The sequence below is a fragment of the Etheostoma spectabile genome, chromosome 7, assembly GCF_008692095.1.
Source record: "Etheostoma spectabile isolate EspeVRDwgs_2016 chromosome 7, UIUC_Espe_1.0, whole genome shotgun sequence".
NCBI classification, from domain to species: domain Eukaryota; kingdom Metazoa; phylum Chordata; class Actinopteri; order Perciformes; family Percidae; genus Etheostoma; species Etheostoma spectabile.
In genome coordinates this window covers 24,240,138-24,266,964 of record NC_045739.1, presented here as the reverse complement: position 1 = coordinate 24,266,964, position 26,827 = coordinate 24,240,138, and the positions used below count along the sequence as shown (strand labels likewise).

The 26,827-nt window shown below is 44.3% G+C and overlaps 2 protein-coding genes across 2 annotated transcripts; one reads left to right on the top strand and one right to left on the bottom strand.

The window, feature by feature from the left end:
* Positions 1–570: 570 nt before the first annotated feature.
* Positions 571–13,309, top strand: tbc1d25 (TBC1 domain family, member 25). Its single transcript, XM_032519828.1, is given in 11 exon segments — positions 571–601; positions 604–707; positions 710–769; positions 1,883–1,992; positions 5,039–5,193; positions 5,684–5,811; positions 6,390–6,578; positions 7,217–7,492; positions 9,627–10,086; positions 10,089–11,060; positions 11,063–13,309. Coding segments are annotated over 11 exon segments (2,751 nt in total). The 3' UTR covers positions 11,329–13,309.
* A 3,410-nt stretch (positions 13,310–16,719) lies between these two features.
* On the bottom strand, positions 16,720–26,430 carry icmt (isoprenylcysteine carboxyl methyltransferase). Its single transcript, XM_032519877.1, is given in 7 exon segments — positions 16,720–19,701; positions 21,151–21,312; positions 21,314–21,366; positions 22,639–22,646; positions 23,131–23,292; positions 25,159–25,247; positions 26,161–26,430. Coding segments are annotated over 7 exon segments (873 nt in total). The 5' UTR covers positions 26,380–26,430; the 3' UTR covers positions 16,720–19,521.
* Between the last annotated feature and the right edge of the window lie 397 nt (positions 26,431–26,827).

Genomic DNA, 26,827 nt, shown 5'->3' with positions numbered 1-26,827 from the left:
AGGTTGAGGCACGAGGTTAAAATCTGTTAATATTCACAGTAACATCTTAGCAATACATGACAAAGGAAAACGCCAAGAGAGTCTTTTATTTGTTGGGTTTACATTCTCTACTGGACTAAGAAGATCCCTAGTATTTAATTTATTTATTCATGTTTTGTTGTACACATTGTTTCTACCTCAAAGTTGTAAACGTTTTTGACATTTGTATGTAACACATTGTGCCTTGATTGTTTGTATCACTAGTATACGTTTTTTTAAGAGACGTAAATCCCATGGAAGAGAACGGAATTATCAATTGCGTTTGCGCATGCGCAGGGCAGATCGTGCAGGCAGCACAGATCTGGCATAGACAGAGGGCATACCCAGAGGGCATAGACCACGTTTTATTTTTCGTTCAGAATACAAATAGACACACAAATAAGGGATTCTTCAAAATCCATTTCAAGAAAAGAACTTTTTCCTCAAGTAAACCAACGTGTACCCACATCCGGTCGGCAGCGCGGCAGCGCCCTCTTTGGTTCACAAATTCCGGCGCAACACCGGAAATGCAAGTTCCCCAACCTCCAGTAGATGGCGGTAATACAACTGTACCGACCCTCAGACCCCCATCACGAAATGTGAAGAAGTCGACTAGTGCTACTGTTATTGATCACCATGTCGGTGTAGAAGAAGGAAAACAAAACCCAGAACCACCACCCTGTTCCGAAAAAACGGAGTCTTTAAAATGGCAGACGAGGAGGAGAGGGGGGTGGTTCGTGTCAAAGTCAAGGTAGGATGGTTAACGTCTCGAGTCGCCAACCGCCGTTACGTTCGCTGGTGACCGTTGGTCGGTTGGTTACCGTTCGCTAGCAACCGTCCGCTAGCAACCGTCAGTTCGCTGGACCGTTGGCTAGCCGTCTTTCAAACTCACGTTCAAAGTGCTAAACGTCGACATTAAACACCCGTGACATTAGCTGTGGAACAAGTGAGTATCGGAGAGGAAAGAGTCCCGACATTTTGTCAACGTTTTCGCCCGGGCCAGCGTTGTTTGTTGTCGCTGAATGCCTCGACAACTAGAAGGGGGAATAAATACTTATGTCTGTCACGTTATTTTGACCGTAATTTGACCGTTCAATGTACACAAGTCCCTGTAACCCCATAGTGAAGCTCCAACGGTATAGCCTGAGCTAACGCTATATACACAAAGCAGTGGGACGCTCACAGACTCGAGCTCACTGACGTCACCTGCCTTGCTCGGCTCAAATGCGTGCGTGACGTCACATGTTACCTGGAGTTGAATAATAGTGTTGGCCTGTAGATAAGTAAACTGATGTTTATTTACTTGCTTTTCCCTATGTTGCAAAATGGGTCAAAAAAATATAAGAACTGTAGACTACACAGGGCTTTCTAATTATCTACTGTATGTACAGTGTGAAATTAATAATAATAATAACATTTAATTTATACTTTTTATTGATCCCCAGTGGGGAAATTACATGTGTATTGACTACTGCATGCTACAGCTGGGCAATAATTAACCCTCCTGTTGTCCTCCAGTCAAATTTGCCCCCTTTATAAAATGTCTAAATCTGAAATATGGGTTTTCTTTTTAACCAAATTACCACAAAAAGATGAATTCCTTACAACGCTCTTTGCAAATACAACTGATCACTTTCATTCCTGACTAAACTCATTATGTACATTCCTCTGATTTTAACTATTCGTCAAAATAATTCATAATTTCTGCTTTTTTTAAAAACTCAAATATTAGGTATATTTCTATATAAATGAGGGTTATTACACAGTTAATTCCCCTGAACTATTGTCTACTTATTGCCAAATAAGTGCAACGTGTCCCTCCCCCCCGTCTCTAGTTTAATTATTTTATTGTTTTGCTTTTCAGAAATGTGACGGGGTGTTTCCTGTGGAGTTTCGCTCCTTCGCCGTTGATCCCCAGATCACGTCGCTGGAGGTCCTGCAGCACATTCTCATCAGGGCCTTTGATTTGAACGGGTAAGAGTCGGCACCCTGGCTCGGTCTATGTCCACGGCGTACCGGGACGTCCGTCCTCTGTCTCTGTCTCGGCACTCCAACCTGCGGCTGATTTCTGAGGACTCTGGTTACCTGGTCCTCAGGTCTCTGCAGGGTAAATCCAGACCGCTAGCTAGACTATCTGTCCAATCTGAGGACTATGGTTACCTGGTCTTCAGGTCTCTGCAGGGTAAATCCAGACCGCTAGCTAGACTATCTGTCCAATCTGAGGACTATGGTTACCTGGTCCTCAGGTCTCTGCAGGGTAAGTCCAGACCGCTAGCTAGACTATCTGTCCAATCTGAGGACTCTGGTTACCTGGTCCTCGGTCTCTGCAGGGTAAATCCAGACCGCTAGCTAGACTATCTGTCAAATCTGAGGACTATGGTTACCTGGTCCTCAGGTCTCTGCAGGGTAAATCCAGACAGCTAGCTAGACTATCGTCCAATCTGAGGACTATGTTACTGGTCTTCAGGTCTCTGCAGGGTAAATCCAGACCGCTAGCTAGACTATCTGTCCAATCTGAGGACTATGGTTACCTGGTCCTCAGGTCTCTGCAGGGTAAATCCAGACCGCTAGCTAGACTATCTGTCCAATCTGAGGACTATGGTACCTGGTCCTCAGGTCTCTGCAGGGTAAGTCCAGACCGCTAGCTAGACTATCTGTCCAATCTGGGACTCTGTTACTGGTCCTCAGGTCTCTGCAGGGTAAATCCAGACCGCTAGCTAGACTATCTGTCCAATCTGAGGACTATGGTTACCGGTCCTCAGGTCTCTGCAGGGTAAGTCCAGACCGCTAGCTAGACTATCTGTCCAATCTGAGGACTCTGGTTACCTGGTCCTCAGGTCTCTGCAGGGTAAATCCAGACCGCTAGCTAGACTATCTGTCCAATCTGAGGACTATGGTTACCTGGTCCTCAGGTCTCTGCAGGGTAAATCCAGCCAGCTAGTTTAGACTATCTGTCCAATCTGAGGACTATGGTTACCTGGTCATCAGGTCTCTGCAGGGTAAACCAGACGCTAGCTAGACTATCTGTCCAATCTGAGGACTATGGTTACCTGGTCCTCAGGTCTCTGCAGGGTAAATCCAGACGCTAGCTAGACTATCTGTCCAATCTGAGGACTATGGTTACCTGGTCCTCAGGTCTCTGCAGGGTAAATCCAGACGGCTTAGCTAGACTATCTGTCCAATTTGAGGACTATGGTTACCTGGTCTTCAGGTCTCTGCAGGGTAAATCCAGACAGCTAGCTAGACTATCTGTCCAATCTGAGGACTATGGTTACCTGGTCCTCAGGTCTCTGCAGGGTAATCCAGACCGCTAGCTAGACTATCTGTCCAATCTGAGGACTCTGGTTACCTGGTCCTCAGTCTCTGCAGGGTAATCCAGACAGCTAGCTAGACTATCTGTCCAATCTGAGGACTATGGTTACCTGGTCCTCAGGTCTCTGCAGGGTAAGTCCAGACAGCTAGCTAGACTATCTGTCCAATCTGAGGACTATGGTTACCTGGTCCTCAGGTCTCTGCAGGGTAAATCCAGACAGCTAGCTAGACTATCTGTCCAATCTGAGGACTATGGTTACCTGGTCCTCAGGTTCTTGCAGGGTAAGTCCAGACAGCTAGCTAGACTATCTGTCCAATCTGAGGACTATGGTTACCTGGTCCTCAGGTCTCTGCACGGTAAATCCAGACAGCTAGCTAGACTATCTCTCCAATCTGAGGACTCTGGTACCTGGTCCTCAGATCTCTGCCAGGGTAAATCCAGACCGCTAGTTAGACCATCTGTCCAATCGGAGTCTCTGGTGACAACCAGGGTTACGTAACATCGGTAGAATCAGTTTTTTTTATTACCTTTTTGTCTCCTTTTCATCGCCTTTTGTAGCCTTTTTGACGCATTTTTATTGCTTTTTTGTTGCCTTTTTGTCGTATTTTCATCGTCTTTTTGCTACCTTTCGTCACCTTTTCGGATGTCCGTCCCCGTCCTCTGTGGCTATGACAATGGTTACCTGGTCCTCAGATCTCTGCAGGGTAAATCCAGACAGCTAGCTAGACTATCTGTCCAATCTGAGGACTATGGTTACCTGGTCCTCAGGTCTCTGCAGGGTAAGTCCAGACAGCTAGCTAGACTATCTGTCCAATCTGAGGACTATGGTTACCTGGTCCTCAGGTCTCTGCAGGGTAAATCCAGACAGCTAGCTAGACTATCTGTCCAATCTGAGGACTATGGTTACCTGGTCCTCAGGTCTCTGCAGGGTAAGTCCAGACAGCTAGCTAGACTATCTGTCCAATCTGAGGACTATGGTTACCTGGTCCTCAGGTCTCTGCACGGTAAATCCAGACAGCTAGCTAGACTATATCTCCAATCTGAGGACTCTGGTTACCTGGTCCTCAGATCTCTGCAGGGTAAATCCAGACCGCTAGTTAGACCATCTGTCCAATCGGAGTCTCTGGTGACAACCAGGGTTACGTAACATCGGTAGAATCAGTTTTTTTTATTGCCTTTTCATCGCCTTTTTGACGCATTTTTGACGCATTTTTATTGCTTTTTTGTTGCCTTTTTGTCGTATTTTCATCACCTCTTTTCCACTTTTTTGCCGTCTTTTCATCGTCTTTTTGCTACCTTTCGTCACCTTTTCGGATGTCCGTCCCCGTCCTCTGTGGCTATGACAATGGTGACCTGGTCCTCAGGTCTCTGCAGGGTAAATCCAGACCGCTAGCTAGACTATCTGTCCAATCTGAGTTTCTGTTCACGATAACACTACTTCTGAACATACACATGTTCCAACAAAACAAGTTCCTTCCTGAGGCTATTGTGCAGCGGCACCATGGCTCTGTCCGGCGCTTAGCCCCGCCCAAGACGATTGTTATTGGTTTAAATAAAATGCCAATAAACCCAAGCACCTTTTTCTAGCCAGATCTTCCTCCACAGCACTACGGAGGAGGGTCTTGCAACGTGAGACTATATTGGCTAAACTGTGACATAGACACGTTATGCATGTCAGCATTTTCTTCTTCTGTCTTTTTAAACCAGGAAGCGGAATTTCGGGATCAGTTACCTGTCTCGAGATCGGAGCGGTGCTGAAACGTACCTGTCTCTGCTGTCCGACTGGGATTTGGATGTCGCATTTGTCGGTGCAGCAAAATCACATCTGCAGCTCAAGATGGACATAAAACCTTCAGAAGACAGTGAGGACAACCCTGTCCCCTTAAAGCAAGCGTACAAAATAAAATGCAGAGCTCATACTATACTGCAGAGAACATAAAGAGTGGAGGTCAATGGGAAAATGTGGCATTTGCAGTTAATTTGAAGCTAAACTGTAAAATTCCATATACAGTATAAAAAAAAATCAAGTGTTCCTCGGAGACTTTAAAGGTCCCATGGCATGAAAACTTCAATTTATGAGTTTTTTTTAAATTAAAATGTTGTTTTTCTTGCGTTTTTGAATATAAAAGAAAATAAAATAAATTGTGAACTATCCCCATTAATAGTAAGGAGTGTAAATTGGAGGCAGACCAAAAATAGATGATCGTTAAAGGTAGAGTAGGGAAAATAGGGGAGAAAAGAAGGGAGAGAAGTTGACTGAGACTGAGAAGTTGTCAATGAGAAGTTGTCAATGTCCAAAGTCCTGGATCTTTGCAATCCTACCTTTAAAGTCTCCTACCTTTTGTCCAACAGGTCCTGTTATGGAGGAGTGGGACATCATCAGCCCCAAAGACGTGATTGGCTCCGAGCAGCTACTCACGGAGCGGACTCGGTCTTTGGCATCTGCAGCTCTTCCCTTCACACAGTCTCTACTGTCCCAGGTCTGTCTTTAACCTTCCTCACACAGTCCCTACTGTCCCAGGTCTGTCTTTAACCTTCCTCACACAGTCCCTACTGTCCCAGGTCTGTCTTTAACCTTCCTCACACAGTCCCTACTGTCCCAGGTCTGTCTTTAACCTTCCTCACACAGTCCCTACTGTCCCAGGTCTGTCTTTAACCTTCCTCACACAGTCCCTACTGTCCCAGGTCTGTCTTTAACCTTCCTCACACAGTCCCTACTGTCCCAGGTCTGTCTTTAACCTTCCCCATACAGTCTCTACTGTCCCAGGTCTGTCTTTAACCTTCCCCATACAGTCTCTACTGTCCCAGGTCTGTCTTTAACCTTCCCCATACAGTCTCTACTGTCCCAGGTCTGTCTTTAACCTTCCTCATACAGTCTCTGCTGTCCCAGGTCTGTCTTTTACCTTCCCCATACAGTCTCTGCTGTCCCAGGTCTGTCTTTAACCTTCCCCATACCCCCCATTCCCTCCAACGTCTTTAACCGTCCTCACACAGTCCCTATTGTCCACCCTCTATCAGTCAGGGTCTTTGCTTATACGCTGGGTCACTCTTTGTTCAGGTGGGCCGCACGCTGAACAAAGTCCAGCAGGCCCTCAGCTGGTCTTACGGGGAGGAGATCAAGCCTTTCAAGCCCCCCCTGAGCGACGCAGAGTTTCACAATTACCTCAACGGACAGGGCCAGTTGTCCCGACCCGAGGAACTGCGACTGCGCATCTACCACGGCGGCGTGGAGCCTTCACTGCGCAAGGTAACGTGCTTTATGAGCATCACGTTTAAGGCCGTTAACAAACTGCTTATTGAATTTAAAAACAAATGAAATAACGTCCTTCCAATCCACAATCTTTTATTGAACAAACTGAAGATTAAGTTGAAGATAGAAGGCAGCATGTTAAATATTACAAATTATATTCAGAACACATCCAGCTGTAAATCTTGCTCACAGTACTTGCTATCTATAGTTTATATTCATAGGACAAAGCCATCTGTAAAATTCTGTTTATAATAGTATTTATTTCTATATTTATTCAGTACATATCCATGTCCTGCACTTATGGAACCAGTGTATATCCTGCACCTGCTGCTATTGCACTTCTGGGTAGACCTGAACTGCATTTCGTTGCCTTGTTCCTGTGTAGTGACCATAAAGTTTAATCTAATCTAATGTGTCTTTCACGTAATGTCGCAGCCTTTCGCAAAGGGTTCATTGTGGCAGATGATATCGCGATGACGATGAAAATAACATATTGTACAGCCCTAGATTTCAAAAAGACTTTTTCCCCAAATAAGTCTAGTAAAAGGGGGCATTGTCTTAAATTCAGGGCAAATTAAATTAGCATTTTTATTACTGGTTTCATCAAGGCTGCGTTGTCTGCCGTGTTATTTTAGGTCGTTTGGCGGTACCTGCTGAACGTCTACCCCGACGGACTGAGCGGACAGGAGAGAATGGACTACATGAAGAGGAAGACGAGGGAGTACGACCAGCTGAAGAGGGAGTGGACCGCCCGGGTCAGCCACGAGGACCTGGAATTCATCCGTGGGAATGTTCTGAAAGACGTCCTGCGGACGGACCGGGCTCACCCGTACTACGCGGGCTCAGAAGACAGCCCCCATCTGACCGCCCTCACAGACCTGCTCACTGCGTTCGCCATCACACATCCACAGGTGGGTGGAGTTGTCCATCAGTTACCTTGGACCAGCGTTAGGTTTATGGTCTGAATCTGCTTATCAAATCTTCCTTTTGAATCCCAAGATTCAGAGGTTTTCAAACCGTGAGGCACCTTAACAGGAGGCAGGGGGGGGGAGTTGGAAGTAGGCATATGGGGCTACGTCTCGGTCGCATCCACGTTTCCTGCACTTGCTTCCCTTCCTCGTGTCTTTTGTCCGTCCCGGTCCTTTTGTTTTAAGAGGGATGAGACGTCCTTTCTCCTGAAGCCTCACATGATTTTGTCGGCTGTATGGGCGGAGTTAGAAATTGGCTTTCAACAGCATGGCTTCCGGGATGTCTGCGCTCGTCATCCTTGGTCATTGCTCCTCAGAGATCCCTCCTCCATCCTCGGTCATAGCTCCTCAGAGATCCCTCCTCCATCCTCGGTCATAGCTCCTCAGAGATCCCTCCTCCATCCTCGCTCTTAGCTCCTCAGAGATCCCTCCTCCATCCTCGGTCATAGCTCCTCAGAGATCCATCCTCGGTCATAGCTCCTCAGAGATCCCTCCTCCATCCTCGGTCATAGCTCCTCAGAGATCCCTCCTCCATCCTCGCTCTTAGCTCCTCAGAGATCCCTCCTCCATCCTCGGTCATAGCTCCTCAGAGATCCCTCCTCCATCCTCGCTCTTAGCTCCTCAGAGATCCCTCCTCCATCCTCGCTCTTAGCTCCTCAGAGATCCCTCCTCCATCCTCGGTCATAGCTCCTCAGAGATCCCTCCTCCATCCTCGGTCATAGCTCCTCAGAGATCCCTCCTCCATCCTCGGTCATAGCTCCTCAGAGATCCCTCCTCCATCCTCGGTCACAGCTCCTCAGAGATCCCTCCTCCATCCTCGGTCATAGTTCCTCAGAGATCCCTCCTCCATCCTCGCTCTTAGCTCCTCAGAGATCCATCCTCATACCTAGTGGCGAGGAATAAGAGCCTTAAGATGGCCTTCATGAAGGAGGGCTAGAACAACTTCCGGTCCGATTGAATTAGAGACTTAGGATTTAGCCCGGGTGTTTCCAAAAGCACAAGGAGAAAAGACAGTCTGGGTTGTTTGAAATCCACATGAACCCCTTTTCACATCGGCATAAGTTGGATCCAGCGCAGATCACTTATTTAAAAGCAAAATATGTCCGTTTTGAAGCTGGTTATTCCGGTTATTTCATTTCTAGCAATGTAGCATTTAGGCTATTTTTCTTGAAGGGTTTTTGTGTAATGAGTCCGGCACACTCACATAAAACATTACATTGTCATTTCCACTAAACGTCCGAGAGAACAACGGGCAAAACATCGCCGGTCTGTTTTAACCCAATATTTTCTGGTCCATCTCAGCTAAAAACACAAACTCCGCCAGTGCTGTGGAGATAGAATATGACAACGGGAGACTACCGGTAGGCTAACGTTATCATCACTTCATCTGTTAACCCTTGACTAGGGCTGCGACGATGGAGAAAATCAAATATCACAATATTTTTGACCAAATACTTCGAAATCGATATTGTAGTGTTGACTATCGGTGCTTTCCCAAAGTATTTACACAATGAGGTTTGTGATAAATAATCATCAGTAATATGGATATAATGATTAAGTGGGTAAAGGCCAAAAATGGAACAGCTGGAACAGTCTGGTAGGTTAAAAATGATATCCCTTATATCCCTTTACTGTAATGCAGCCTTTAAAACCAGGAAAAGACAACATTTATCATGTCACGATATTACAATATCCAAAATCTAAGACTATATCTAGTCACACATCACGATATTATTAATATAAAATCGATATGTTAACCCACCCTATCCTTGACTGTTCTGCTGTTACGTGAACATACCACAGACAGTTGTCTCATTTAGTGACCAGGGAAACAATGGATAATAAACATTATTTTTGGCCAAGACAAATAAAATCTGGCCTGTACATGTTTAATCGTAGCCGATTCTATGCATAGAAATTAGTTTATGCATGACAATCGAGGCCCCTGATCTACCTTTTGTAATAAAAAACTTCTGTTAATTTGCAAGCTTATTTTATCCTTAAAGCGCGCTTATATCGGCATCGTTTTGAATTCTTTTTCTATGTTAACAGACTTGTGTAACTTTGTGTTTTTCAGATATCATACTGTCAAGGCATGAGTGATATTGCCTCCCCAATCCTTGCGGTAATGGACAACGAGGCACACGCCTTCATTTGCTTTTGTGGCATCATGAAACGCTTGGAGGGGAACTTCCAGCCGGATGGCCAGCTCATGTCCGTCAAGTTCCAGCATCTGAAGCTGCTTCTGCAGTACTCGGATCCCGAATTCTACTCTTACCTGGTGTCCCGAGGAGCTGACGACCTCTTCTTCTGCTACCGCTGGCTGCTCCTGGAGCTCAAGCGAGAGTTTGCGTTTGACGACGCTCTGAGGATGCTCGAGGTGACGTGGAGCTCGCTGCCCCCGGATCCTCCAGAAACCGAAGTGGAGCTCCTGGGACCGCCGGTGGACTCGGACGAAGCGGCGTCCCGCAGAGGGAAGGCCAAGACGGTTGAGAACGGTCTCGGAGACGATAAGGAACAAAAGGAGAATCAGCGTAGACACACATGCTGAGGCCTTCGAGAGAAGAACCAGATGTGAGCAGGAATGTCGCCATGGAGAAAACAGAGAGGAGCAATGTCGGAGCTGAAAAGGAAAGCGAGGCGGGTGAATGTGAAGTTCCTCAAGCGGCCGTGGAAAAGGCGGATTGGCAGGCTCCGTCTCTTGAGAGGCAAACTAGTTTCGGGGAGTTTAAATACTACTCTGCCCGAAGTGAAGATAGCTTCCACATGGAGGACGCTGAGCTGCCGCAGCGTTTGGTGTCTTCACAGTCAGCGACGAGCATCGCAAGGCGCCAGTCCACGGCTGATAGTGAGGAGGACCCAGGAGAGAGAACACCTCTCATAAAAACCGGCGACAATGGTTTCGCTCCAATATCGTCGCCCCCTCTGTTTCCTAGTGGCCTTCCGATCTGGAAAACCGGCCCCTCTGTCTCCCCTACATCTTCAGCGTCGCCCTCCAGCTGGCCAGGTTCTTCTCCAGACTCTCCTCCAAAACCCCCATCTCCATCCACGACCAGTGGAAGTGAGGCCTTACTGAGAACTGTCCCAAAAGTACTGACCAACTCTGCCCAGGTGCTCAGCAGTACAGGGATTAACTCGCCCACAACCCCCACAGTAAAAACCTCCGTTGCGTCTCCAAACCACGCTCTGAGTCGATCCTTACTCGCTTCGCCCATTTTGTCCTTCGGAAGAGGCCCGTCGCTGTCTGGCGGCCGGTCGTCCTACAACAGTCTCCCTTCGCCCGGCAACAAGTCCCCCAGCACCACAGCTAACACGCCCAGTTCTTCAAAAGCTGAGACCACCAGCATCAAGCCGTGTTCCCTGCCGCCGCCTCAAGAGTTTGGCAAAGGCAACCCCTTCATGCTGTTCCTGTGCCTGTCCATCCTGCTGGAGCACCGAGACCACATCATCAAGAACGGCTTGGACTACAACGAGCTGGCCATGCACTTTGATCGCCTCGTGCGGCGCCACAACTGAGCCGGGTGCTGCAGCGAGCCAAGGCCTTATTCGCCGACTACTTGCAGAGTGAAGTGTGGGACTCGGAGGAAGGGGACGAGGTCAGCTCGGACTCTCCGACGACAGCCACCGCAGCTCAGCACTCCCCCTCTTCTACCAGCTCTGCCAGGCCCATTTACAGCCCCTTGGCGTCCCCTCAGTCGTCATCTCCGAACTCGACCTATAACCTCGCGACCACCATCCCCTCCCCAACAGCTCCAGTTTCCCTTTCTCCCGTCTCCTGATTCCACCATGCGTCACTGGCTTCCTGTTCCCAGTGAACTCTCCTCTGTAGACTTGGTTTGTCGCCCATTGGTTGGAGAGGTTTGTCTTTTTTTTATACAGCCTTCCACATTGAATTGGGCTGTGAATGGGTAACTAAGTTTTTGTTGTTGTTGTTTTTTTTCCACCTGGACCCATGTTTTTGTGTTGAAGTGACTGATGGGAGCAAGAATAATTTTGGAAATCGGTCCAGTATTAAGCAAGAACGCTGCAGTCAACACAAGCTACAATGACAGTTATGGGCAATTTCCCAACTTCAATTTACATCCACTAAAAGTGTTTTTTTTTTTTTTTTTACCACTGACGGGCTCAAATTAATATTTTAAGTATCTGACAACATTATGAAAAGGATCCCTACAGAGATAGATCCTATTTGTTTAACATGAATCATCCCCGAAATCGCTGTTGCGTGACTCGCCAAACGACACTTAAATTAACAGTAATTTTGTCATCGTAAGACACACTTCATTCAAAGTCGACAGAAACAAAATAAAACTACCAAAAATCCATCTTGGTTCGTCTTTCCACTGTTCCAACTGTCACCACTCTGGTTTGGGTGAAATAAACCTTTAATTTACCCATTTACATGTGGAAATATGCTGCTCTATACACGCTAAAAGTAGTGATTATTTACATGGAGTCTGGTGGGTTTGGATATTCGATTTCTGAGCTGTTTCTGGTTAAAGAAAAAGGATATTACTCTTTAACAAAAAGGTCTATATCTCAGTAGGAATCCTTTCCATAGTGTTGTCAGACACTTATAATATAATAATAATTTGAGCTGGGGCTGGGCGATATGGAGAAAATCAAATATCACGATATTTTTGACCAAACACCTTGATATCGATACCGCAACGATATTAGTAGTAGTAGTAGTAGTAGTGTTGACTATTGGTGCTTTCACAAAATATTGACACAATGAGATTTTTGATGAACAATCATCAGTAATGTGGATGTAATGACTACGTGGGTAAAGGTAAATAATAGAACAGTTACAACAGTCTGGTAAGTTAAGAAAATGGCATCACTTTACTGTACTTACAACCAGTAAAAGACACCACTTCCACATTACAATATCCAAAATAAGACGATCTCTAGTCTCATATCTCAATATCGATATAATATCGATATATTGCCCAGCTCGCGGCCCGGTGCGTTCTTGACCAATTTTGTAAATTTGCGTTCACGTTAATCACTTAAACACACAAATGCATGAGAACATAGGGTCCAGGTTGGAAGAAAAAACGAAATTAACCTTTAATGATATTCTCATCCTGTGTATGATTGAATACATAGTTACTTCTATTTATTATTACTTACGTCTGTAATCGTAATAATTGATTTTTAAATCAACCGTTAAAGCTCGGCTGTTTTATTGTCTGTCCTGGAGAGAGGGATGACGGAGCTTGATTTCTCAAGGTTCCCGATGCATGACACGTTAAACCCTGGGGGTTCTGGTGGAGGTTTACGAGAACCAACAACCACCTGGTGCATTTAGCCTGCGTTGCCCTTTTTATGAACTTTGTTTACAAGCTCCTCTTATGTCCAATGAGCCACAAAAGTGTCTTAACTAAAGCACTTGAGTTAGTTTTAAAGATTAGGGAAAATAGGGACTCTGATTTGTTGTCAGTCTTTCACGAGGTGAACTGATGACGACCATAGACTGTAAAAAAAAAAAAATGTGCGTCGCCATTTTGTTTGTTTTTTGCAACCGGATGTGATGCCTTTTGTCGGCAGAAAGACAAACAAGACGTTTGTAGGCGACCAAAATGTTCCAGTTAACTTTAATGAAGTGAAAACACAATGAGACTGGCTAAGTTTGAGATGAAAACACAGTGTTAGCATGGTTAGCATCGCTAGGCCTCTGTCCTGACTGACGGGTCCTGAAGCGTCAGCTGCTTTATCGTCTGTTTTAAAATAAACGGGAGCATCATTTACTAAATGGACATCACGCTGTGTTGAGAAGACTTGGAACTAGTGATTGAAATCATAAACTCCTTCTGAAAATATTTACTGATGTAATAAATCAAGTAAGAAGTAGACTCATATACTCACAAACTTCTATAGAAACACTTCTTTTTGGAGCCGGTGGAGTCTCCCCCTGCAGGACGTTAGAGAGAATGCAGCTTTAAGGAGTCTCCCCCTGCTGGACGTTAGAGAGAATGCAGCTTTAAGGAGTCTCCCCCTGCTGGACGTTAGAGAGAATGCAGCTTTAAGGAGTCTCCCCCTGCTGGACGTTAGAGAGAATGCAGCTTTAAGGAGTCTCCCCCTGCTGGACGTTAGAGAGAATGCAGCTTTAAGAGTCTCCCCCTGCTGGACGTTAGAGAGAATGCAGCTTTAAGGAGTCTCCCCCTGCTGGACGTTAGAGAGAATGCAGCTTTAAGGAGTCTCCCCCTGCTGGACGTTAGAGAGAATGCAGCTTTAAGGAGTCTCCCCCTGCTGGACGTTAGAGAGAATGCAGCTTTAAGGAGTCTCCCCCTGCTGGACGTTAGAGAGAATGCAGCTTTAAGGAGTCTCCCCCTGCTGGACGTTAGAGAGAATGCAGCTTTTTAGACCCAGAAGCGTCGTCCATTTCTTTTTACAGTCTGTGATTTCACCTTGCAACTTCAGAGATTTTTTTTGGGGGGGGGGGTTACTAAAACGAGTATGAATCGGTATGTTCGAGCGGTTTGATTTTAGAAAAGTAATTCCAGTCACAGGTGGTGTTTTTTTAATTTTTTTTTTATTGTGTCTTAAAACAACCTAGAACTGTTAATACCTGTTTTCTGAAGTCTCGACACCAGAGGAACAGACAAGGCTATATATATATAATATATATATATATATATATATATATATATATGATTTCAGTTATTCCGGAAGTAAAGTCTCAAATCCAGTCAAAGTTCAAAGGGAAAACGGAGAGAAAACAGGACAAAGCAGCGGATCATTTTTGTATTGATGACACACAAAACAGACATGGTGTCATGTAGTCATGAAGACACGTGGACTCGGCTCGGTGTGGACCTCCATTGCACAGATACCATTCCGTCGATGTTCTGCAGTATGTGCTGGACTCATACATTCAGTCTACAACAGTAGTTAAAGATAGTACTGGACCTTAGTCGATGCTTTGGTGGGTCATCGTTCAGAGATGCATCAGTTTAGCTGTTTCCCAAAGACATTTATCTCCAAGACCCTATGGAAACGTGAGGCTACGTCTATGTGGTGCACGGTGTTGATTATTGGGAGACTGGGAATGGGAATGAGGGGGGGGAATGTAGCAAAAGCTATTTGTTTTTTTTAAACCTGTGGCCCTAACCCTCCCCATACTGATACGACGTTGGAGCCCACGCGGCATATTTAATACTTTTACCAGTTCTTCTTGGACACCGGACAAAAATATTCGCCTATTGTGCGACATTTTGCAGAGAAGTGCCTCATTAGTTTGAATCCGGAGCCTTGATTTAGGTTTTCTTTTGTGCTCTTAACACCCGTCTACATTGTGTCACACTGAGTCTGATTTAAAAGCCGGTTATAGGGATGAGCATAGGCGTAATTTACAGGAGGGGGGGGTGGGGGGTACAACCAGCCCCAATATTCCAAAATGGCCGGTGCACACACACACACACACACACACACAGCCTTTGGGCCGAGTGATATTTGATTTAAATATAATTAACTTGCTGCGGGAAATCAGCAATTTATGGGGCAAAAGGGTAATGGAGACTTGATAACCACGACTGTAACTGTAGTGAGAACCGGTGAGGAAGCAGTCGTGTGTGTGTGTGTGTGTGTGTGTGTGTGTGTGTGTGTGTGTGTGTGTGTGTGTGTGTGTGTGTGTGTGTGTGTGTGTGTGTGTGTGTGTGTGTGTGTGTGTGTGTGTGTGTGTGTGTGTGTGTGTGTGTGTGTGTGTGTGTGAGTGTGAGAGAGACCCCCCCCCAAAACAAAGGCTCTTCCCCGTTACCCCCGAATAGAAACAGCGAGTCTTTCTTCACAGGGGCCATCAGATCCAGAGAGTGTCTTCCGATTGTCAGATGTGTCGTTTGATTTCTCTCAGCGTCGTTTACCTGAAGACTTCCTTCTTGGTTTTGATTGGCCGACGTTACAAATACGCCCAGGTGTCTGGAACACAGGTGAGACGGCTCCACGTCCAATAGGAAGACCCTCTTTGGTTCTGTCGTGAGCAGAAACTCAAGTAATCCTCGGGTCTTCAGAGAGACCCCCTGTGATTATTAACATCTGGTCTCGCCTCCTTTTTGTATATCAGTATTTAAAAGCAGATTTGAAGAGAACTGACGGGACGGGCTGGACTACGATCTAGCAATACGTGCATTTATAAAACAGTTTATCTCGTATGTGCACAGAAGTTAAACTTTTTAATCGTACAACACAATGTTACCGATTGTATATTGGACACAAATAAATAATCAATGCAACTGATCAGGTGGAGGATGCTTTGTGTTCAGTGTTGCTGATTTTATTTTTTATATCTGTAATTTCCATTTTTATGGTTAAATAACCTCGACTATATTAAAGAGACTTCAGATACAGAATTAGGGACCACTAAGGTCTATATAAAGAGACTTCAGATACAGTATTAGGGGACCACTAAGGTCTATATAAAAGAGACTTCAGATACAGTATTAGGGACCACTAAGGTCTATATAAAAGAGACTTCAGATACAGGATTAGGGGACCACTAAGGTCTATATAAAAGAGACTTCAGATACAGTATTAGGGACCACTAAGGTCTATATAAAAGAGACTTCAGATACAGTATTAGGGACCACTAAGGTCTATATAAAAGGGACTTCAGATACAGTATTAGGGACCACTAAGGTCTAGATAAAAGAGACTTCAGATACAGTATTAGGGGACCACTAAGGTCTATATAAAAGAGACTTCAGATACAGTATTAGGGGACCACTAAGGTCTATATAAAAGAGACTTCAGATACAGTATTAGGGACCACTAAGGTCTATATAAAAGAGACTTCAGATACAGTATTAGGGACCACTAAGGTCTATATAAAAGACTTCAGATACAGTATTAGGGACCACTAAGGTCTTTTTCACAATAATAAAGCCTTTTTTGGGGCTTAAACGCTATAAAATTGAATCAACACCCACATTTAGTTGAAGTGAACTGATCCTTTATTTTTCTTGTGAATAGCGTCGTATGGAACCATCTACGTTGTTTTTCCTTCAACAATTTGGTTTAAAGAAACCCAAATTACTGAAATAACAGGAGGGTTCAGACATAAACCAGTCTGCTATTGGCCTAATATTTCATCATCATCTGTAAATGATGGAACGTCATCATTCAACCACAGTCACATAAAAATCACCCAAAAATCTGAGAGAAACCCAGACTTTCTTTACACCTTTTATTCATTCTATCATTGTTAAATAATGCATCTGATAATAAATTCTGAAATAGAAAACATGTCACCCATTGTTCCCTTCACCACTGTTTGGATGCACTGGAAATGGAAACATTTAGGGACAACATTGACTAAACTAGGGACAGTGACATGTGACATGACAACTTCCGATCAGGGTCCAAAATCGGCACCAATCCACCAGCCGATGCGGGTAAAATATGCACGTGGCTGCTAGGTTAGCATCACTCACCAGCCAAAGAAACAATGGTTTCCTACTGAGAGGCTGGTCAAATGGAAGCATTCACTTGCATTTTTAGACCCTGTTAAACGGGCAAATACCGTTCTTAGACCCTATTTTCCTGTGTTTCAGTGTCTAAGTGACTGATGGGAACAACAGTCTTTAACATTGGTCCAGTATTAAGCCGGATCGCTGCAGTCGGCAGCCGCAAAACCAGCTACAATGGAAGTTAACAGGACAATTATATTGTATTTACCTTCACTAAAAGTGCTCATTTAGCCGCTGACAGACTCAGATTAATATTCTAAGTGTCAGAAATCCTATCCATGATGTTGTCAAAGGAGGTCGACCTATCTGTAAATTGCATTTGCTAAACCCACCAGACTCCATGTAAATAAACAGTAATTTTAGCGTCGTATAAAGCACATATTTCCAAGTCGACAGAAACAAAATACATCTATAAAAATACTTTTTTGGGTCGTCTTTCCACTTTTCCATCCATCACAAATCTAGTTTTGGTTGAAATAAACACAAAATTTACCAATTTACATGTGAACATATGTTGGTTCTACACACGCTAAAAGTACGGCTTTTTTTAAATGGAGTCTGGTGGGTTTAGCGCTAGCGACCTCAGAGCCGTTTCTGGTTCAACAGAAAGGTCTCAGAGAGGTTTTAAAGGTCTACCTCTGCAGGGATCCTTTATATAATGTAGTCAGAATAATAATCTGAGTCTGTCAGCGGCTAAACGAGCACTTTAGTGAAGGTAAATACAAACTGGGCGATTACTATTGACTTCCATTGTGGCTTGTTAGCGTTCTTGCTTCATACTGGACCAATGTCAGAGACCGTAGTCCCCATCAGTCACTTAGACCCAAACACAGGAACACAGGGTCCAGGTTGAACCCAACGGTAGTTTCCCTTTAATAAATATAATTTAAAGAACGAAACATTTGAACCTGGTTCTCCCGTGAAACTCAAACATTAAAAACGTCCTTTTCTCCCTCTGCTGATACGACCCCAAAGGGCCCGTTGAAGGTCATCAGGTCCTCAGTGATAACACTAAGCATGGTCCAAGCATGCAAACAGAAACACTACGGAAACCAGGGTCCAGGGTCCAGGGTCCCCCCCCCTTAAGCCATTGGGTTTTAATTTTAAGCATTTGGTTTTAAAACTACGGTTACACTGGCGCGGCTCGGTTGGACACATAGAGCTGGGCGATATATCGATATCGTGATATGAGACTAGGTATCGTCTTAGATTTTGGATATCGTAATATCGTGAAATCATAAGTGTCTTTTCCTGGTTTTACAGGCTGCATTACAGTAAAGTGATGTAATTTCCAGAATTTACATGACTGTTCTAGCTGTTCTGTTATTTACCCACTTAGTCATTAAATCATTACTGGAGGATATTTATCAAAAATCGGAATATCGACATGAAGGTATTTGGAAGAATATTGTGATTTTTGATTTTCTCTATATCGCCCGGCCCTACATAGACTTATAGTCTTATTTTCGAATCTCCGGTTACTTTTTAAAGACTTAAAATAGGACTGCGTGGAATCTGTCTTCAGCCCAGTTCAGACCAATGAGACGAGACGAACGGTGTCTCATCTTCATAGCAACGGCTCTATAAAAGTGAATAAGATGCCCCGAAAAATTAATGAAAGTAGAGATGTGTACTTGGCAAAGAGCGTTGGAATCAATCATGTTATTTTGGGGAATTAAAAACAACATTGATATAGGACAACATGGGGACAACATGGGGGCAACATGAGGACAACATGGGGACAACATGAGGACAAGACAACATGAGGACAACATGAAGACAAGACAACATGAGGGCAACATGAGGACAACATGAAGACAAGACAACATGAGGGCAACATGAGGACAACATGGGGACAACATGGGGACAACATGAGGACAAGACAACATGAGGACAACATGAAGACAAGACAACATGAGGGCAACATGAGGACAACATGGGGACAACATGGGGACAACATGAAGACAACATGAAGACAAGACAACATGAGGGTTAAAGGGTTTTGAATCGTTGTGAGTCTTTGGTCTGAACTGGGCTTCATGGCGGTTTTAAATTCTCAATTTTGGGATTCCTTCCCTGATTCTGTTATCACAGAAACAACAGAGTTCTCCATTTACTCTGATTGGACCCGGCCACCGGTGTGCAACGTCTGTGTGTGTGTGTGTGGTGTGTGTGTGTGTGTGTGTGTGTGGGGGGGGGGGGGGGGGGGGGGGGGGGGACCCTGGACGGTGTGGGTGCTATTGGGGTACACGTAGTTCAGTGGAGGTTGTCTGGTCTTTAAATGGATTTTGGGAGTTGGTAGAAAAACCAGCAGCCCAGCTGCCGGCCGCCGCCCCCCCGGTGGTCCCGGTCTCGGTCTGTGAGCTACAGGCTCTAACGCCAGCTGCAGGGTTTCTCTTCTGGAGGACCGCCGCACACACGGCGACCGCCGCACACGGCCCAGCTCCGACCTGCCCGAGTGCCTCAAGTCCGCTACGTCCCGCGTCCCCCCCCGCCCTCGGGGGACTAGTTGACGCGGATGCCGGAGATGAAGGGCAGCCCGGTGGGGACCCTCTTCTTGTACTCCACGTAGTCCTCGGCGAAGAAGTGGATGAGGGACAGCTCCTCCTCCTCGATCCGCTCCCGGAAGAACCGCCAGCTCGCTATCGTGTAGCCCAGGATGCACACGGGGTTACACAGCATGACCTGCAGGGGGGTGGGGGGGTGGGAGCGAGTTTCATGTCATTTTTATTTTTAAGTTTTTGAAAGAAATGACATTTCTAGGAGTCGTCTTACTTGAGTAGATTAGTGAAGAAGAAGAAGAAGAAGAAGCCTTCTTCCTCCGCTAACATGAGGCTATAACGAGCTCCTCACTTTTCTTTTTACCTCTTTGGTATTCTACGCGTCGGCGTTTTCACAGGGCGAGCATTAAAACCGATTTCATACTGACCCACAGAAGAAAGTATTTGTGATGCAGTCGGCGCGTAAAATTAAATGAGAATCGAAACAAATAAATTAAAGTTATTTAAAAATTAAATCGGTAACAGGGGCGAATCGAGATCGCAATTTTATAACATTAATGGTGCAGGCCTAATGGCGATCGCTGTTTTTCTTTGGTTTGTGGTAGATTTAGGTGCGTGTCTTTGGCTTGGGCTTTAGGAGTCTGCAATCCCCCCCCCCCCCCCCACCCCGTCCCCAATACCTTTTGTGTCTCCTTGTGGGATTTTGTGTCTCTTAAGTCGTGTGGTTATGACCCAATCGTTAGCCTATTTTTACCAAAACGTCTGCTACGGAGCCGTAACGTGAGCTACAAGCTAACGGAGCCTTTTACACGTTGTCGTGTTTCTTTAGAAATAAACAACGGACAAACAGAGTCTTTAAACGCGTCAGATGTGAAGTTATTCGCCGTCAAAGTGACGTCAAAATGAATGGGAGTCAATGGGATGCTAACGGCGGGTGAGTGCTTGGTAGCATTAACATGGCGCCGAAGGTGCTACATGTAGTGGAGGTTGGCTTACCGCCTTGGTTCAGGATGCCGCTCAGAGGCTCTGTGCCAGATTTGGTGAAGATTGACCATTAGGGGGCGCTATAATCAACGTAGACTCCCTTGTGACTCAATGTAAACCCTAACCGGCCTCGTCAGACCCCCCCTTCCAAGAGCCTGGGTCTGGGTCTGTCCCAGGTTTCTTCCTAAAAGGAAGTTTTTCCTCTCCACTGTGGCCCTGTTGCTTGCTCTGGGGGGGGGGGGGGAACTACTAGACCTGTTGGGTCCTTGTAAATTCTGGAGTGTGGTCTAGACCTGCTCTATCTGTAAAGGGTCTCCAGATAACTCGTTATGAATTGATACTATAAATAAAACTGAATTGACTGTAAATGGAAAATTTGCAATTGCAATGTACTGCAGACAGTGCAGCTCACACCTCTCGATATTTCCCGATGTTTGCCCCCCCCCCCTCCCTCCCGTCTCGCCTTGGGTATCTTAGCAGGTCATCGGGGGTAAATAGCACCGGGGGGGCTTGGACCCCGTTACAACTGCTTGCGGTTCTAGTTTTATTTTATTATCACCGATCTTTCCGAACCGTCTGACCCTGAAGTAAAAAACCCGATGCGGTCCTCTGAGTGATGCCTTTGAGGACCGGTGCTGCAGAGGCTCACCTGGGTCCCGGTGCTCCAGTAGAACCAGCCCACGTAGGACGGGTGTCTGAAGAAGGCGTAGACCCCGGTGGTGACCAACACGTGGCTCTGGGCCTTCTCGTTCTGGACGATGTGGTTGAAGTTGGAGCCGGCCGTCAACATGGCCGCCTTCCGCAGGCACTGCGCCGCACCACAGCAGCAGGCCCAGCACGCTCAGCCAGCTCAGCTGCTTCAGCTCTGGGGGGGGGGGGGGGGGGACAGGAGAGCGGAGGGGGGGGGGGGGGGGGGACGGTTGATCAAATGTCTCTCTATGCGATGTGTAGAGCTGCCAAGATTAAATCGATTAGTTGTCAACTACTGAGTTCATTTAACCCTCATGTTGTCTTCCTGTCAAAATTTAAAATTAACAATTTGTTGACGGTTGTTTACTTACATTTTTGTCCATTTTTTCAACACTTTTTTTTTTTCTCAATGTCCATTTTTTTTACATTGTCAACACTACGTAACACTAACTTATTAACTTTAGTGTTACAGTTATTTTTGAAATTTATGGTCAATAAAGCTCATTTATAGGAAATTATACCTAATGTTTGAGTTGGAAAAGCAGAAATTAGGAATTATTGAGACTAAAATTAAAGGAATGGATGTTGATGATAATCACAGACTGGAATATGTCAACTTTTACTCAATACTATTTCAACAACTTATATACACACATATTACATATATATACACACACACAATTACATATATACACACACACACACAATTATACATATATATATATATTACATATATATATATATATATATATATATATATTATTACACTATATATATATATATATATATTAATTATATATATGTTATATATATATATATATATATTACATATATATATAATATATAATATATATTATATATATATATATTATATATATATATATATATATATACATAATATATAAAATATAATATATTATATATATATATATATTATATATATATATATTATATATATGTGTGTGTGTGTGTGTGTGTGGTCAGTTCGTCCCGTTTTGCATTGATAACATTGAAGTGATGTGAACAAACAGAGAAATGTTTCTTTTAGATGAAACAGATGTTGAGAAGTTCCTTTTGGGGACGTCGTTTGAAATTGCGGGAAAAATTTGAAGTTGGAAAAAAAAGGTAATAAATTGCAACATATATCGCGGAATATTGCAAATGTGTAAAAACTTAATATTGTTCGTGGGTTAATTGTATCGGGAGTACTTAAATAACGGCCAGCTGCAGCCCTACAGAGGAGTGGAGAAACTTAAAAACCTTCGAATTTAAAAAGCTGGAATTAGATTTGATTTTCATAAGTACCGTGATGATATCGTATTGGGAGGCGTCTGCTGATCCCCCCCCCCCCCCACGGGAAGAAGGTACCGATACACCGGGCAAGAGCTCCCTCGTGAGTCTGCTAAATCCGGCAGGGGTTCCCCCCCCCCCCCCAATTTCCCGTCACCCGGCGGACTTGGCGGATGACCTCCTTATCTCGGCCAACAATCGTATCGATGACTTTACAATAAATTCTAACGTTAGACAGGATGCTTCCTGCTGAGAAGCCGAGGCATTGACGTTTTGTGCCAAGCTAGTTTGGTTCTACACACACTGTAGAGTTTTCGTTTTTTTTTTGGGACACTTTCGTTTTCTCAGGCCTGTCTCACCCTCCACCATTTTCTCTCTCTCCTTCCAGTTTTCAATCCCCACCGTCTTCCTTTTCAGACAGACTAATAACCGATTAGTTGCCGTCTGGTTGCAGCTCCACGCTGATACGCTGAAATATCGACAAATCAACAAAAAACACACACAACACACACACACACACACACACACACAACACACACACACACCACACACACACACACACACACAACACACCCCACACACACACACACACACACACACACGACAGATGTGAGCGGTCAGAGGCTGAAGACACACCGACCTGGAACACGACCAGCTTCTCACGGTGAACTCCACCCATGACGAGACAGCCGCCAGGGTGTACTCCACGCTGTGGTTGAGCAGGAAGGAGTCCAGCGACAGGCTGCGGGGGTTGATGATGGCCGTGACCAGGTACTCCGAGTAGTGGAAGAACGACAGCGAGCACATGTACCTGCGGAGAGGCGCCGTTACTACACATGGTCAACTGCAGCCGGCCTGGAGGACAAAACACACATCCTGGGGTTTCCCTCTCATTGGAAGGTTCGGGTGCTGCACCCGAGCAGGTTTTGGGTGCAGCGCCCGAGGAGTTTTGGGTGCAGCGCCCGAGGAGTTTTGGGTGCAGCGCCCGAGCAGGTTTGGGTGCAGTGCCCGAGCAGGTTTTGGGTGCAGCGCTAGAGGATTTTTGGGGGCAGCACCCGAGGGGGGTTTTGGTTAAAACCCCCGAGGATTTTTGGGGTGCCCCCCGCCCGAGGTTTTGGGGGGGGAGCCCCCAAGCGGGTTCGGATTAAATCATTATTTTGAAAACCTATTTGATTTCTTTTAACCCTCGTGTTGTCTTACTGTAAAAAATTTAAAATCAACAAGGGTTGACGGTTTTTTAAAAAAAAAAAAAATCTTTTTTTTTCTTTTTTTTTTCACCGGTCCTTTTTTTTAAATTTTTTTTTTAAAATTGGGCCCAACACAAACGTAACCCAAACCTTTTTAAACTCTTTTTTTAAAACGGGGTTTTTTGGGAATTTTGGTAAATAAACCCATTTTTTGGAAATTATTACTTTTTTTGCCCCATTTTTTCAACTTTTGACCTTTTTTTTTCCAATTTTTGTCCCTTTTTTTTTTTAAACCTTTTTCCCAAAAACCCTACCCCTTTTAATTTAGGGCCCCTAAACCCCCTTTATAGGAAAATAACCCAAATTTTGGGGTTAGAAAAGCAGAAATTAAAAAATTGGACAAATTTTTAAAAGGAATGGAGGTTGAGTAATCCCCGACTGGAATATGCCCCTTTTCCCAATCCTTTTTCAAAATTTTTTTTAATTTCAAACATTCCGGGTTTTGGGCCCCAGCACCCGGGGGATTTTGGGCGAAAAGCGCCCCCCCAAGCATTTTGGGCGAAAGCGGCCCCAACCCCCCAAGTTTTTGGGGCGCAAAAACCCCCCGCCATTTTTGGGCAGCTGAAATGAAAGGGAAATTTAAAAAGATTTTCCCCTCAGATCTGAGGGGGTTTTGGTTTTACAAGTTTTTGCCTTTTTTAAGACCATTTGGAGGGTTTAATTGTTTTTTAATTGTCTATTTTTTCCCAATTTTTTAAGACATACGGGGTTTTAAAAAGGGTTTCCCCCCCCCCCCCCCCCCCCAGGTTTAAAGGGTTGTTTAAAAAGGGGAAATTAAAAAAACCTTTTTTGGAAATTGTTTTCTTTACGGCTTGTTTAAAAAAAAACAATTAGGAAAACCCAAACCCTTTAAGGACCCCCAATTTACTTTTGTGAATGAAATACTTTTTTTCATAAATTAAACCCTTTATTTTAAATCCCCTTTAAAAAATTTTAACTATTTTTTGTTTTTTTGGGTGGGGGCCTTTTATGTTCAACCCAAATACTGTTTTAAAATGTTTTCCCCCTTTATTTTTTTTTAATTCTACAACCCCGTTGAATTTTGAAATAATCTGAAATTAAACGGGAAAGGGCCATAACGGGAGTATATTTAGACCTTTTTTTTTAAACCCAAAGAATGTCGCTATACCCGTTTTCAACGGGTATTTTTTTGGGTAAAAGCGACCCCCAAAAATAAAACTTGAATGTAACTTATGATAGGTATATTTTCCCCCCTTTTACCCAGGCAGCCCAGTGGGTAACTTTCTTTGGGACACCGGGTTTTAAGCTCAAACCAAAATAATTAAGAAACCCAATTACAAATGAATACATATCACATATTATTATATATACACATATTACAGAATGCATTTCTACGCAGCAGTCAGGTTACTTAAAAGAAGAAAACATTCATTGTATATGAGTGACGTTCCAACATTATCTCTACGTACCAGCCAAAATGTGTCCAAGTGGTTTCGGAGAAGCTTATAATTAAGCCACAGCCAAAGGTGACTCCCAGGAAGCAGGCTCTCACAGCGACCTGGAACCAGTTAGGACACCCACGTTATCCCGGGACAAACAAAACCCTTTCCTCTACCCATCCTCAAGACTGGTTGGCCCCATTGCCAATTTCAATAACAGCCAGTTTCACCAGGCTACGTCGGACCAGTTGTAAACATACAAATGGGCCCAATGTCTGTTTGTTTTTAATTGTTTATTGGTAAAACATTGTAAATGGGTTGATTTCCTGTTGCAGTGCATGTGAATGACAGGAAGTTAATGTGGGGCCAGTCTGTTGCCTAGCAATGACATTTTATTGAAAAGGTCTGTTCTGGGTCGCCCACCAAACTCATGCTTAATATCTGGCATTTTATTTAATTCACCAATAAAAAAAGCCACATACTTAGCATTACATGAAGGAAGATAGTTTGCCAATCATCAGAGTACGCCCTTAAATTCGGTTATGTTCCTCGCCATCTTTAAATAACAACAGCAAACAAACTCAAAAGTTAAGGTAGATGTTCAGGCCATGTCAACGGTTTTATTGCAGCGAATTTCGCCAAATTTGTACATAGAGTTTGGTTACACCTCAAGTAACAGATAAAAGATTTACAACATGCTCTGTCACATTAACCTAAGCCACATCAGCTTTACCTGGCTTAGGTTTCTATCTTGAGCACCTCAGCACCAGCTGTCTGGTTCCTCTTTAGCTAATAGGATTAACGTAGTCTAGTTAGCTGATGCTAACTAACTAGCTAGCTAACATTAGCAGTGCAACATTAACGTTTAACTCTCGCGCGTACATTATGTCACACAACGGTGTCAACACAAGCTCGTGGTAGATAACACACTTTATTGCTGGACAGCACTGACACGTATGTGCTTTAATAAGAGATAAAATGAGAATTAAGAGGGTTAGCTGGCTAGGTTGGCTAGCTAACGTCAACGCTTACCTTGTACAGCGGTCCTCTGTACGCGATTAGCAAGAGGCCGTTGGCGACTGCTACGTGGACACAAATCACTATTTTCCCGGGTGTTTCCGTCAGATTGTCAAAGACCCAGTCAATGTGTCCAAACCACGTCCTGATCAATGGGATCACTACCACGCTGAGTCCTAAAATAAACGCTTTCACACTCACTCTTCCTTCTAGCACCAACTTACTGCCTGCCATGATGGAAATACTGTGCTCACGGAACTATCGCGATACCTTGTAATGTAAACCTCGCGATATCCATTAACAGCGTTCATGTTTCGGTTGTGACAGTAATGCCATTTAATTCAATATTAAATAGATAAATAATGTAAAAATAATTAAAGTCTATAAAAATAAATCCTTTTATTAATTACTGAAGGATTACATATATAAATGGGACAACATAGTTTAATAAAAAATTAAATAAACCAATACGTCCATTATTAACCCTTGTGTTGTCCTCCCGGGTCAAAAAAACGGACAAAAATTTGACTTTTTTTGTCCCTTTTTCACACTTTTTTTATGTAGTTTTCACTACCACCACCTTACTACCACTAGTTCTACACTTCGATTTGGAATTCACGGTCAATAACCCTCATTTAAATAGAATTATACCTAATATTTGAGTTAAAAAAAGCGTAAAATA